The 15,556-nt window shown below is 36.1% G+C and overlaps 2 protein-coding genes and 1 non-coding gene across 3 annotated transcripts in view; 1 reads left to right on the forward strand and 2 right to left on the reverse strand.

The window, feature by feature from the left end:
* Positions 1 to 1,953, reverse strand: part of TNNI3K (TNNI3 interacting kinase) — a 423,099-nt gene extending 421,146 nt beyond the window's left edge. The window contains exons 1-2 of the mRNA XM_058303361.2: positions 1,786 to 1,953; positions 307 to 474 (exon numbers count right to left, since the gene is read on the reverse strand). Coding sequence (XP_058159344.1) covers positions 307 to 474; positions 1,786 to 1,933 — 316 coding nt within the window. The 5' untranslated portion in view covers positions 1,934 to 1,953. The remainder of the gene's footprint in view (positions 1 to 306; positions 475 to 1,785) is intronic.
* Positions 1,954 to 1,994: 41 nt separating this feature from the next.
* The window catches only part of LRRIQ3 (leucine rich repeats and IQ motif containing 3), a 154,226-nt gene continuing 140,664 nt past the window's right edge, over positions 1,995 to 15,556 (forward strand). The window contains exons 1-2 of the mRNA XM_058303362.2: positions 1,995 to 2,184; positions 13,316 to 13,416. The gene's annotated coding sequence lies outside the window, so the exon portion shown is untranslated. The remainder of the gene's footprint in view (positions 2,185 to 13,315; positions 13,417 to 15,556) is intronic.
* On the reverse strand, positions 7,300 to 7,403 carry LOC111761189 (small nucleolar RNA U13). The gene has a single exon (XR_002794621.1). It is a non-coding gene; the product is annotated as a small nucleolar RNA U13 (small nucleolar RNA).

Raw genomic sequence — 15,556 nt, forward strand, 5'->3', positions numbered from 1 at the left:
GTGGGGAGCTGGTGGTTAAGAGCTCTACTGACAAGGTCCAAAGGGATATTCATCATGTGAGTAAATGTCATTAAAACTAATAAAATCTCTTTTAAATAACATTCTGAAGTTTTCACAATAAGTCACAATGAGTAAGAACAGTAACTATCCACTTTCTCTCTCTAAAAAAAGAATCAATTTACATAGTCCATAGATGCTATCGATGGGCAGAAATATAGTGTGTTATTTGTAAGCCACAGAAAGCCTTTTCTTTAATGATTATTTTGCCTAGAACCTCTATTACAAACTTGATTATAAACTGCATACCAATTTTGGCTCCAACAGGATCGACAAAAACATGATATTGAACTCCAAGTGGTAATTCCTTTCTTTTCAGCTTTTCTGACAGCTGTTGCTTATAGGCAAGTTCCTGTTTTTCATCTGCGGCTGTTATTGCAACAATGTCCCAGAATTCTCCAGGTGCCACGGGTTTGCCTATTTGGGAGAAGCCAAGAAATGATAAGGTATTAACCGAATTTCTCTAGCTCTCAAAGGTTTGCCTGTTTGAAAAGAAAGGGAAAAAAAGTAACATGTATTATATTCTTCAGAGATTATCTTCTACTTTTGAGAATGAGGGAATAATAACTGCTAGTATGATTTAAAATAGTACTCATGAAGATTGCTCATAAGGTCCATTTTTTAAAGATTACTTGCTCCTTTCCTTGTCTAAAATCCCATTCATTTAGAAATTCTAAAAGAAATGATTGTTCATTAAGGGGTACTTTGACTTGCCAAATACTATTATCTCAGTTTTTAAATAGCAAAAGGAGACAGAATAAGTGAACCTTGAGTTTTTAAAAGAAATTTTCATATATCAGGCCTTAGTGTTTGTGGGCTAAGAAAGATTCAACCCAAGGATCCAGTCCATAGGGTTGCTGGCTACTTTATTTTTATTACTTTGCTCTGAGCCATGCAAGTTAACAAAAGCTATTAGAGTATGACATAAAACTCTGTGCTAAAGAAAAATTCCCAACTCCCAAATGAACTCTTTATAAAACATTGCACTTCTGGTGTACAGTGGAAGGCCTGTTTATTGATAAACCAGACGAGTAAGAGTTTTTTTTTAGTTAATAAATCTTGGCAGCTAGCATCTAATAGTCTTGAACATTTTACTGCCATTCAAGTATTATTCCCTGTATTTTTAAAAGCACTAATTGCATTAAAAATAACCAAATTTTGTTAAAGTGGTACAGCATTTTTATTGACACCCTGATATCACACTTCCCCTTTATTTTTTAATCCATAATCCCTATCTCCTCCCTGCCCATTTTCCCTACATCCATTCCATTGCTGTTCACATTACCGAATAAATTTGTGCAGCAGCTGGGATAAGGAGGCTAAAATCAGACCTATTTGTAAAGGTTAAAATACTATGCCTCAGAGCTTTTAAATTTATTTAAAATAACTTTCGTTAATGAGCTAACTAGTGCATGATCGGAATTTATAGTTTCCCTACTCGTGTTAATGTGTTTTTTCCCGCCTTTCTCTTTTGAGTTTATTCTGACATCTGCATTTCTAGCAATAAAGTGAAAGGAAGCAACAAACATAACATAAAAAAGTGATAAAAGGAAAAAAGAAAAAAAAAAGACGGGACAGTGATATGTGGAAACCAAAAAACCTCATGAGGACTACTAACTATATTTGAGCCCAGGTGTGAAACAGGAAGTGGCAGCCTAGCAAATCTCCAGGCACATAGACGCCCTCCCTCTTCATAATCCCGCAGAGCTCGGGTTCCACCTTTGGTACCTCTCAGCTCTGAAAACTTTCGCAATTTTCGGTGCGTAGCTTCTCGCAGAGATACATCCGGAAGGAGCGATGAAGCGGCCATATCCCACCTTCCCCGGAGGCCGGTGAAAAGACTTCCTCTACTACTACCTCGCGGCACAGGACGCATGCGCCCTGGAGTGTAACCCGTCTCTCGACCGGGTTTCGCTTCTGCCCCGCCCCTTCCGTGCGTCATTCACGTAACTACGCCCTTTGAGAGCTTGGTCCTGCCCAGGAGACGCCATGGGGTGAACCCTGCGCCTCTCTTCGTTTCCCTAGCAACGGTCTCAAAAGCAAATAGCCACTTAGCGATTTTGCGAACTGCGCCAGGTACGGGTCGCTTGTTCCCGACTCACGAAGCATTGCAACCCGGTTGATCCGGTGAGTGGTTCAAGTTGGGTGACAACATTGTTCCAACCGACCTGCTAAGAAGACGGAAACGACCTCCTGGCTTTCAACTTTCCATCAAAAGGCGTTCGGTCCTCTTTAATTGGTGGCTTCTTTTAGCTATGAGCAGCTTCCAAGGACTGTTTTACAGTCTCCGCCACCCCCCCACCCCCCCCACCCCCACCCCCCGCCCCAGTGTCATTGATGCCATCTGCCCCAATCTCTGGTTGAGATGCAAGTTTGAATGTTTACAATCTGTATTCTTTTCGTGAACTTTAGGCTTGTAGTTTCCTTGCCCTTATATCTCTGAGAGGGAGCCTCACATCCTCGGTTTTTAGTCCGTTTCTTAGGCTACGCTCTCAGCCTTAAAGATCTTGCCTTTGGAAGATGTAGAAAATTAAGAGTCTGCCCTGCTTCCATGGAGAGATAATATGTAAAGTATTACAAACCTGAAATTTAAAACTATTAATTGCAACTCAAAATCCTTCTGCATTAAGTAATGTATTAATAAATATTAAGTGCTGTAATTTTATTCTGTTCTAAATATACGCCTAATAATTATACTGTTATTTTTTTCTATTCTGGATCAGGTAAAAAAGTACATTAAACATGTTAAACTCGGGGTAACTTTCTTTTCTAAATAGTTAAAAAACATGTCTATTAAAAAGAAAAGTTCAGAGTCTGCAACCTGATGCCTAACAATTGTAGTATTTGGTTACTTCGCTGTCATCCTTTTGTATGTGCAGAGTATACCAGAACTTTCAGTAACATCATTGGGAATGTCAGCCTTATTAACTATGTTTTTGGTAAATATATTTGTGCTTTTCTCTTGTAAAGCATCAAGCTTATAATGAGGTTTACAGATTAATCTCTTAATTTACACATAAGATAGCTATGAATCAGAGAGAATAGTGTCTCATAATCAATGCCTCACAATTTGTATGTGGTAGAGAGAAGATTTAAACAAGATACTTGATCCCAAACTCAGAACTCACTCTGTCACACCGCACACTTTGATTTATTTAAGGAGACTGTCTTCATTAAAGTCTTCATGGGAAGCCTTGGCATTCAGCACCCTACAAACTCTTATAAACTTAGCCAGGTTTTTCTTCTGAAGACTTAACCCTGGTCTGTATATGCAGAAGTCTGTATGTATGGAGAATGCATTTGGGTAAAAAGGTATCTTAAAAGCATACTCTTAGCTATTATTTAAAACTTTACTTTTTTTTGGTAATAAAACAGCATTCTTACTGAAAAGAAAATGCAAAAGATTTTAGGTCAGAGTGAGCAAATGGAAAAGTAGCAACAGAGACATTCAGAGAGGTAACAGAGTCATGGTAAGGAATTTGTTTCTTGCTGAGTGAAACAAAGCCAGTGGCTTTTGATATGACTTCCCTTATATTCAGAAGGATCACTTAGAACTGTGAGGATAGGCTAGTGGGAGATGGGGCACGTAGAGAAACAGGGAGACTTGTTTGGAGGATACGATACAATATAGGATTGAAGGCTTAGCCGAGACTGGTAACAGTGGAGGTGGTGAGAAGTAGGTTGGGTCAGATTCTGGATATATTTTAAAGGTACAACCATTAATATTTGCTGCTGGAAAGAATGTCAAGTGTGAGAGAAAGAGGGAAGTCAAGGATGACTGCCGAAGGATGGAATGGCCATCAACTGGGGTGGGGAAGGCTGCAGATGGGCAGGTTGGTGGGTAATGGGGAGAGTCCAGAATTCATTCAGTTGAGTCCAGAATAAACAGATGTGTAGATATGCAGTGTATATGTAATGGAAGTTTATGTGAATGTATGTATTAAATATATGAAATACGAATCTGGAGTTCAGGAGTTATGGCTAGAGATATAATTTTGGGAGTTCTGAGCATATATATTAATAGATGGAATTAATTTTTAACCTATGTATCTAGATGAGGTGCCAGTGGAATGTAGGGCAATAGAGCCTATAAACTCATGGACTTTACATTTTAATAAGGCGACATAGATAATAAAAAAGTAACCAAATAAAATTCCACATAGTGATAACTGTGAAAGAGATAAAACAGTGTGATGCAATAGATTTGATAACATGGAGTATTATGTAGAGCGTTTTTTGGATGTGGGAAGGATGGTCATCATCTTTTAAGAGATTATGTGTGAGCCAGCCTCCGGATATTGACCACTAGAGAGCAAAGATGAAAGCAAGAAATTAAGCAGGAAGTCACTAGAGTACTCTTGGTGAGGAATCTGATGGATTGGACATAGTAATAAAATTGTTTAATGTATCTTCCCAGTTTTTACTGTTGTAAATTCATTCTACTTAAAACTTTATGCAGTTTGATATACAGTTTTTAAAGCCAGGATTATTGCCCTATACAGTTTTTCTACTTTATTTTTGTTAATTTTGGTGTTTCATAGTTTTATATAAAATTCTTTTGAAGTTTAAAAATGGATTTTTATGCACATTTAAAGTAGTCATAATATTGTCCTATAATTAAAATTCCAGTGAATTTAAAGAACTTCATTATATTTTCTTAAAATTAAAAAAATTGTCTGCATTTAACATTAGGCTCAGCTTGATATTGCTTTTAATTTTTTGATTAGATTATCTAGAAGTTTCTCTTATTTTTATAAAGAATCAGCTTTTTGAACTTATTTTTCTGTTCTTTTTCTTTAAGGTGTAAAGTTCTGTTCTATTTTAAACCATTAGAAAAGCACAGAAAATGGCATAATAATGCATCATTTATCTGCCATCCATAATGAACAGTTATTAACAGTTTGTCATGTATACTTCAGCCCTCTATTTTCCATACATATAAATCAGTTTTCTATTCCTCCTCCCTAGGGCTAAGGACGATCCTAAAATATATGCATGTAGCTATGAGCAATATATGGTATTAACTGTGTGTGTTTTAAAATGTATCATATGTTATGTATACTTATGCAAGCTCCTTTTAATTGTATTTTGTGAATTCAAGATTCAGTTAGGTTTTGAGGTGCATGGTATATGTAGTTCATGTTTTTTAGGTGCAGTATGACAATCTATGAATGATTATATCAAATTTATTTATTTATTTTTGTTGGATGCTTGAGTTTCCAATTTGGGGCTAATTACATATGTCAAAGTTTCTCCAGAGGTTGGCCCCAGAAATAGAATTTTTGGGACTTGGGTATGTACATTTTCAACTTTTTTAGAATATCAAATTAGTTCTCAAAAGTTGAACTGATTTTAGCATGTTATTCTCTAACAGCAGTGTCTGACCACTTCCATATCTTCACATTCTTGGTATTCAAATATTTGCCAATCTGAAGCATAAGAAATGTTTGCTTATTCTGATTTGTAGTTACTTTATTACCAGTGATTTTGATCATCTTTTCAAACCTTTTTTTTTTTTTTTTGAGATTCTTCTGAGAATTTTCTCTTCATACCTTTTGCCAACTTTCTTATTGGTTCTTTATGAGTTAAGTTTTATTTATTCTACTTAAAGTATTTGCAAAGCAAAATACATTAGTCCATGCTGTTGAGTAAAAATATTCAGAACTATATGGATGTATTTAGACTAAAAAAAATGAAAGGCCCCTGTTAGCCATTTTGTACCACCTCCTTTTCACATAGTAACCATGCATGTCTGTCTGTTCTATTTCTTTGGAGACCTTTTTATGTATTTATTTGTGTGCACATGAATATTTTAAAAATATAATTGAAAGAGGTTCTTTTATAATTTCCTTTCAATAACACTATTATATATATATCTTGGAGAACTTTCTATTTGATACATAGAAACTGACTTCATTTCTTTTGACAGCTGACTAGTATTTGTACCTTGGCATATAGCCATCTTCACATTACCAGGTATATAAGTATTTACCATTTTTTACCATTCCAAGCAATGCTTCAAAGAGTATCTTTATGCATATTTGAAAATGAATATCTGAAAGATCAATTCCTAGAGGTATAATTGTTGATATAAAGAGTATGCTTATTTTTAATTTTGATAGGTACTGAAAACTTAACCTTTTAAAAAAGATTATTCCAATTTACACTCTTAGCAGTATATGAGAGAGCTTATCATTTCCTTGCCAATACTGCTTATGAGTAATTTATATTTATTTTTTGTTGAATGAGTTTTTCAATTTTGAGCTAATCGTATATGTGAAAATTTCTTCCGAACTAGGCCTAGAAGATAGGCTGCTGTTTGCTACAATTTAATTTACAATACCCTGGTTATTTGTGTGCTTGAGCATTTTGTGGTAGGTGATTTATCTTTCTTAAGAATTGGTAGAAATTCTTCCTATATTCTGGATACTGATCCCTTGTTGATGTTTTTAATTGTACAGATTTAAATACATAAACACACTAACATTTATTGTTATTTTATGGTTTGTCAATTTTATGTCTTGGTTTAAGAAATTCTTCCTTACGTTGAGGTCATAAATATAGTCTTTTATAATCACTTATAAAAGTTAAAAAATTTTGCTTTTTCAGTATATCTTTAATCTTGCTGACACTTATTCTCGTTTTGTGCATGAAAAATGGATTTGTTTTTTCAACATAATTACTTATGTCTCAAATAGTCCATTCTTTCCCCTATTGATTATATACTAGTGTAAGTGTATGAACAGTTTATTTTGTTACCCTCCATTTGCTCCATTTGACTATTTGATTCTTCCTGCACTAATATCAAGTTTTTTAAGCTATAGTTTTATAATAAGTGTTAAATAAGGTTTTATGAGTTCTCCTTTTTAACTTTTTAAACTTGCCTTTGCTATTCTTAGCTCTTAAAATTAGCTTGCCAATTTCCACAAAAATCGCCATTGGAATTTTGACTATTCTTGTAAAAAAGTTGTATTTTATTTAATTAGCTTCCTATGGGTAGACATTAGGTTGTTTTCAGTCATTTGCTATCACAAACAGTGCTGCAATGAATAGGATGGTTTGAGATATATATATATATATTTGTCAGGGAATATCTTTAGGACATTCCTAAAATGGAATTTGTCAAATGGTTCTTCCATTTTACTTTTTCATGTATATTATTCAATTTATATTCTCACCTATTATATGAGTTTTCAAACACCTTTGACAATGCAGAGTATTGTAAGCCTTTTTTTCCCCCCATGTCAGACAGGTAATGTGCCAACGTCATAACAAGGTTTGAGGGAGGCACATTTCACACAAATGTGTGAACACCCATTCATCATACTTATAAACCACAAAAGGAGCTGAGCCTTTTTAAAAAAATATCCTTTTTAAAAAAGATACTTAGGTTAAATAAATGTTCCATAAGAAATGAAGGGGATTCCAGTATGCCCTGCTCCCTACCCCTCCCACACTTTCCCACATTAACAACATCCTTTATTAGTGTGGTACATTTGTTACATTTGATGAGCATATATTGGGGCATTGCCAGTAAGTATGGATTATAGTTTAGATTATAGTTTAAACTGTCCCTCAGTTTTGAAAATTATGATGATATATCGTGGCATATATCTGTCCAGTGCAGTGTCATTCAGGACGATTCCAATGTCACGAAAATGCCCACCTATTTTTCCCTGTCCCTCCCCTCAGAAGCTCCCATGGCCACTGCCTCTACATCAATGATAAAAGTTCTTCCGTTGCTAGAATAACAATAAGTCTATTTTAGTCTATCATTCATTCCCCAATCCTGAGGATTCTGGAATAGTGATACCAGTAAGTCTACTTTAGTCTGTCATTCATTCCCCAATCCTGAGGATTCTGGAATAGTGATACCCACTCTGCCTCTACGTGAGAGAGGGCTTAGATCCCATGGGGAAGATGGATGGGACTATCTTGGTTGCAGTTGTAGACTCTCTCTGTTCCTTGGGATGGTTGTTGTCCATCATCATCTCCTTGTTAGTTGTCCTAGGTGAATGAACTGGAGAGTAGGTGTTGCAACTCTGCTGAGATTCAGGGCTCAACCAGCACATGAAGAGACCAAAGATTTAAGTGTTTGTGACATATATTCAACAAGTATAGTGCTAATTACAGGTTCAAATAAAAGGGGCAGAAGAGCCATGTGTAGGGAAACTATAAATGAGTCTAACTTTGTACATTGGGGAGTATAAATTCCACAGTAAGGCTCACTGACACTGTGCTGAATTCCTGAAATTGTGTGCCCTGCTTATAGTGTTTAGATGTTTCTACAGCCCTCAGGAGCCCAGCTATTGAGGCAATATTTACTATGGCAGTCAATGAGATCCTACTGAGCCATGCATAAGAATAACCTCTGGAATGACCTCCTGACTCACTTTGAAGTCTCTTAGCCATATAAACTCATTTGTCTTTACCCTTCCCCCCTTTTGGACAAGGTCTTTTTCCAGTGGCATTGCTTGTTGGTTCTTTGTGGTAATCCCTTGGTGCCAGGGAGGCTCATCCCAGGAGTCATGTCCCACATGAATGGGGGTGGGGAATGTAATGTGTTTATATGCTGAGTTAAGCTTAAGAGAGAGGCCACATTTGAGCAACAAGGAGGCTCTCAGGTGGTAACCCTTAGGCAACTTATAATACAAGGCTAAGTTTCAATTTCAAAGGAAAAGGTTCATAACTACAGTGATCACTATCAAGAGCCCATCAATGGTCCATCATCCTTTACTAGTCACTGCCCTTTACTCAGGGTATTCTTACTGTCCCACTAGAGAATGAGCGGAACTTCCCAAGATGGGAATTAGATATTCTTCTGGTCATCGTGTGAATCTCCACCCACTGTGACAATGCCCCATGAACACTTGAGTTTATTCATATGCCTTATAAGTATGCCTCAGCTGAGCCTCCTCCCATGCATCCCCCATCACTGACACCCCATACCAAAGATCCTCCCCTGCCACAGCTATAACCCTTCTGTGATCAAAAACTTTTGCAAAAGTGAAGCCAACAAAATAACCAAATAAAATTAATAAGAATATGAAATAATGATAGTTTTAAAAATAACAAATAAAATACAAAAAATTGAAAAATTGAAAAAAAATAAAATAAATTTTTGGCATTATGTCTTTCATCACTGTAAGATCTGTTGTCTTGTGTGTACGGTGATGTTTTCTTCCATTTATTTTACCAGTGTCTTATTTTTTTCATTTTCATCTTCAAAGAAGCTTTAGTTTACAGAAAAGTCCCATACAGAATATAGGGGATTCCCATATAACCAACATCCTCCTTTTCCCTTTTCCCACATTAGTAACATTTTACATGTGGATGGTACATTTATTACAATTGATGTACATATATTGAAGCATTGTCACTAACCATGGTCAATGATTATTGCATTGTGGTTTACATTTTGGACCATACACTTTTATAAATTTTGATGCACTTTAACATGACCTATATTTATTATTGCAAGATCATGTAGAACAATTCCAACACCCCTCAAAATGCCCCATGTTCCATCTATTCTATCCCCAACCCCCACTCCACCACAAACATACCATCCAGGACCCACAACAACCGTCAAGCTTCACTCCTTGAATAAGATTTATAGTTACTTGCAACAACACTGAAGGCTTGACATACTGGTCCTTCCTCCCCTATGCCTATGCTCTTGAGAGGCTCCTGCCCCTCTATTTGAGAACATAGCAGGACTCCCCAGGATGGGAGTCCAATACCTTCCCATTCATTGTGTGGGTCTCCAGCCACTGATAAAATACACTATGACAGCATGAACACTCACATACTCCCTAGAAGCCTGCTCCAGGTGCACCCTGTCCTGCGTGCCCACCCACATCCAACACCCTAAACCAGTAACCCTCTCCTGCCATATTTGCCGAAACAACATCCACAACATTGTAGTTTCAACCATGTGTCCGAAAATCCCAAGAGTTCATCTGCTCCCTCCCCTGACACTCCCCCCAGTTCCATGGACAGTGCAACCCACCCCACCCCTACCCTACCCCCCTCACAGACCAGCACTACCCAACCTAATAGCATCACTACACCACTGTTATGCCCATCCATTGCACAACTACACCCTTCCACCTTATCATAGGTTTTGCCTGTATGGGCATTGACTGTGAGGTTTTTGATCGTTCCTTTCTGAAAAGTGTTTGTAGTTTTATTTTTTACATTTTTCTTATGTGAGTTGAACATAGAATCAAATAGTTAAAAGTATTTCTTTATGTTTCCTGTCTGTTGTACATTTTCATTAGATTGTTCATTTTTCTATAATTTGCATGTATATTAAGGAAATTAATCTTTTTTCTACAATATTGCTTTTTAGGTGATCCCCATAAATAACAGCTTTCTCTATAGATTAAAATATTGTAGGTCATGTTGTTGTTTGATGAATCTTCATAGAAATTTTAGTGGAAACTTGAGAGTCTATATGTGAACCAGTTAAAATTTGCCTCTATGCCAACCCAGATATTTTATTAATAAATAACCTGGAAATGTCTTAGTTTTTACTTATATTTTACGGGAACTGTGAATTTTTTTCTTTTCACTTATTGTTTAGCATTAATATTTCCATTAAGTGGGAACTTCCTTTTCTTCCTTACATCACATTAACCCAGGCACAAGAAGATCAGATGAATATTTGTTCTTCCTTTTATACACACACCCATCAGGTTGCATTTCACACTTTGTAACTCATTTTCCTTGGTGTCTTTCCTTTGTAGTCAGTTAACTTATGTTAAAATGTTAAGGATCTATATTTTATACTCACATACATTTATATATATATACATGCATGCATACACACATACACATATACATATGCATATCTCACACACACACTCCCTGCATCCAGTGACATGCTCATATTGGCCCCCTAGAACTGATTGTGTGCAACTGCACTTGCATTCAGCCAGGGAGGGAGTATTTACACTAGGCTCTGCAAGTGCTACAAATGAGGTCCTCCCCTATCTCCACAGAAAACCAGTTAAACATTTATCAGCACCCTACTGCCTGGCAGCCTGGGTTCTACAACTTCCTTCAGGTGCTATATATGTAGGGTTCATTTCCAAGGAGGACCCTAAAGTTCTTAAATGGATATAGGGGTTGAACATTTAAAAAACAAAACAGAAAACCAGTTTTGAGATTTGGTGTTAATGTAACTTGGAGAATGTTGGTGTTATTGATAGAATTGGGAATGGAGAAAGATGAACTAGTTTGTTAGGGAAGATTATGAGTTCAGTCTGGATTTGTTAAGTTTGAGATGTTTGCTGGATGTAAATGTTGTAAGATCCTGAAACAATTAACTGTATAGGGCTAATGCTTTTATGAGAAGTTGGGGTTAAGTAGTAGATTTGGGAATCACTATGTACCAGAATAAAATTATCAAGGGTCAAAGTACAGAAAGATGAAGAAGGTGTTAAGGTTCATGTCTTGAGAAATAAGTGTGGGTATGAGGAAAGAGGGGAAAGAGTATCTTAGAATGAGTAAGAAATAGTACAATATTCAAGATAAGTGGGTGAAGAATATACATGTTTACATTGTGGCATCTTTGCAAGCTCTAAGGGAAGAAAGAATTTCATTGATAAAGGGCAAAATGAGACCTGAAGAAAGGCTATTGATATGGTAAATAAGAAATCACTGAAGCTATTTAAGAATACTAAAGTTCTGTGATGAAGGTGGGGACGGTAACTAGATTATAAGAAGTTATGTGTTATATTTACTTCTTGCACAAAGGATTTGGGGATAACTTCCAATATTAAATCACACAAGTTAAAATATAATTAAAATAAAAGAGATTGATAGAAAACCAAGTAGAAAAAGCTAAGATAGGTGTATTTTAGAAGAAAAAGATTGCAGTTTGTATCTGTGCTTTTGGAGACCCAGGGTAGAAATGGAAATATACTGAGAAATATCATTGATCAATAAATTCAGGCTCATGTAAAAAAGCAGATGTCTTTTCCTGGCACTTATTTTGAATGCCAACCAGAATTTGTCATTTAAGTCTTTATATAAGGAATAATGGTATTTTCTTCTATTGTTTTGCAAAAAAGCAGACTCATTTTTAAGATGTACACATTGTCTATAATACCCCTCTATAAAGGAAGGAAATATGTGTTTCTGGTACTTATGGGTGATAAGTTTGCTAGGAGTAGGAATCTAACCAGTAGAGGAAAAGGTACAAATGTTTAGTATCAGCTAAGCAGCCTAGAGTTTTATGTAGCACTTAAGTTTCAATGGGTAACTGGAATGATAAGTAGAAAACAGAGGTAGAATCACAATTAAACAAATGAATCCAATTCTGATGTTTAGGAGACTGATAATGGGAGGACGTCCAGGATCCCAAGGCTTACTTTATACCAATCAAATATTAGTCCTGAAGTAGCAACATTGATTTCAGTTTTCCTAATTCTATGAGAGTGATGTGGGAATCGTAACATATTCTTTTAGTTAGAATTCATCCAGGAATTGAGATGAATAATCTTAGATATTGTATTTGAGTAGAGCTAGAGAAAGCAAGTACTGGTGAAAAATGATATTTTCAAGGCTGGTTTCAATGAATGATGTGATGGTTTGAATTTTTTTAAGGCTGTCTCAGTTTGCCAAAGGGCGACCAATGGAAAGTACCAGAAATGTGTTGGCTTTTATAAAGGGGATTCATTTGGCGTAAAAGCTTACAGTTCTGAGGCCATGAAATGTCTAAATCAAGCATCAGCAGAGATGCCTTCTCAGGGTCCTGCCATGTGGTGACGCAAGATGGCCACTCCAGAATCTGCCATCTCCCAGAGCTTAGCTGTGAGCATCCAGGCATAAAGCTTGTCTTATCAGCCTTTCTCTCACATGTCTGGATCAAAGATGGCAGATTCCTATTTCTCTGTGTTTCCATTTATATCAGACCCAGAAAGAGGGCAGAGACTCAACCTGAGTCACCACTCACTGAAATAGTCCAGTCAAAATTCATTCATACCCACATGAATGAATTAGTTCAAAAGCATAATCTTTTTGTTTTGGGGTTCATAAAAGAACTTTAAACTATCACAAAAACCTTATCAATATATGTAAGCTCTTTTCAGAGATTAACTTTTTCTTAGGGAATTAGAAATACTTATTCCATCTAAATTGTTTACTTTTCTAGCCTAATTATTCTAGACTGTATGGTCATATTTGGGTACAACAGTTTTGAGTAGGGTCAGGATAAGTTTCCATTCATTTTCCAAATATCCATTTTTAGGAAGGAGATAAGCAAAGAAGAAATGAATGAACTATTTGAAAAATAGCAGCAGCAGCAACAAGAACAAAAAACAGAAACAGCTTTTCTTCTTGGTTAAAGAGGTAAATGAAATTCTTTTTAATTTACTACATAGGATATTATTTACCAGTATTCTGCAGTGATGAAAAACAGTTGAATAGGAATTTCCTTATTTGATTTAGTTCAGGTAGTTATTTCTTAGGTGATAATGATAATAAATGAATTTCACAGGCTGGCTTTTGGACAGATAAAGATTGACTTGTCTACTATTTCCATTTCTGGAGTTCAGATCTTATGAAATCATCATCTAATGGATGGTTAGGGCATATGTGCTTTAAAACAATTTTTAGGCGATTTTGTGACACACTGTGAGTGTTTATGCTAAATTGGTGAATGGAAAAATGCAGGATGCAAAACCATGTAGTATGATTAGAAAAAAGAAGTATATTGCTTATTGTTAATGGGAATGTAAAATTGTGTAGAAATATGGAAAGCAGTTTAATGTTTCTTAGGAAGTTAAACCTAGAATTACTGTGTGACCTGGCAGTTCTGCTTTTAAGTATATACCCAAAAGAATTGTAAGCAGGGACTTGAACAGATATTTGTATGCCAATTTTTGTAACAGCATAATTCATGATAGCCAAAAGTTGAAAGCAAACCAAGTGCCCATCAACAGTTGAATGGATAATCAAAGTGTGGTATATCTGTACCATGGAATATCATTCAGCTGTAAAAAGCAATGAAGTGTTGATTAATGTTGCAACATGGATGAACCCTGAAGACATCATGTTGAGTAAAATAAATCATTCACAAAGAACAAATATTGTATGATTTCTGTCATATAAAATATTTAGAACAACCAATTCAGAGAGACAAAGCAGAATAGTTATTACCAGGCTGAGGGTATGGGGGAGGAATGGAGAGTTGTTGCTATATTGGTATGAGTTCTGGTTTGCTAACTGGGTGTGAGTTCTGGTTTGTGATGATGATCTGGAAGTAGAGAGTCATGGAAGTTACACAATATTGCCAAAGAAGTTACACAATATTGCCAACATATTTAATATCAGAATCATCCATTTAAAAATGGTTAAACAGACTCCAGCACCTACAATCTGATTTATTGGACTTACCACACTCAGCTAAGATGGAGTTGAAGAAGGACAATCACCACACCATGGAGCCTAGAGTGATTACAACTGAAAATGGGAGGATTGCATCCAGCATCCATGTGGAATCTGAGCCTCCTCTTGACATAGATGTGCAATGGACACAACCAATCCAATGTCCACATAGAAGAGGTGGCATGGAATTGGGAAAAGTGGACATGGTGGACGATGGGTAGGGGGAAGGGCAGGAGGAGACGAGAGGTGGAGGCATCTTTGGGACATGGAGCTGCCCTGGATGGTGCCTCAGAGGTAATCACCGGACATTGTAAATCCTCATAGGGCCCACTGGATGGAATGGAGGAGAGTGGGGGCCATGATGTGGACCATTGTCTATAAGGTGCAGAGGTGCCCAAAGATGTACTTACCAAATCCAATGGATGTGTCATGATGATGGAAACGAGTGTTGTTGGGGGGGAGAGGGGGGGTGGGGGGGTGGGGATGAATGAGACCTCACATATATATTTTTAATGTAACATTATTACAAAGTCAATAAAAAAAATTAATTAAAAAAAATAAAATAAAATAAAATGGAAGTGAGATGCTGAAAAAAAAAATGTACAAAATAAAGTTTAAAAAAAAGTGAGGATACACTGAAGAGATGAAAAATCAGAGACTTTAAAATGTGATCCTTTATGCAAGAAAAATAAATACCAAAAAAAGATATAGAAACCATGCTTTTAGCATAATAAAATCATGTGTGAAATATATGAATATGGATAAAGTTGCATATATGCCTGTTTTCTTTGAAATTGAACAAATGTATGTTAACAAAAGCTGGTAACATATTATCACTTATGCTAAGTGAAGAAGCCTGACACAAAGTACTACATATTGTGTGATCCCATTTATATAAAAGGTAAATGTAAATCAATTTATAAAGTTGAAGTTCAATTAGTAGTTATATAGGGCTGGGGAGGACTGCTAAGGGGTGTGCGTTTCTTCTAGAGTACTGCAAATGTTCTAAAATTTTTGATGGTGAGGAATGCATAATATTGTGATAATACTGAAAGCCACTGATTATACACTTCAGATAGATTATATGGTATATTAATATATC

The sequence above is a fragment of the Dasypus novemcinctus genome, chromosome 9 (genome assembly GCF_030445035.2).
Source record: "Dasypus novemcinctus isolate mDasNov1 chromosome 9, mDasNov1.1.hap2, whole genome shotgun sequence".
In the NCBI taxonomy this organism is placed as follows: domain Eukaryota; kingdom Metazoa; phylum Chordata; class Mammalia; order Cingulata; family Dasypodidae; genus Dasypus; species Dasypus novemcinctus.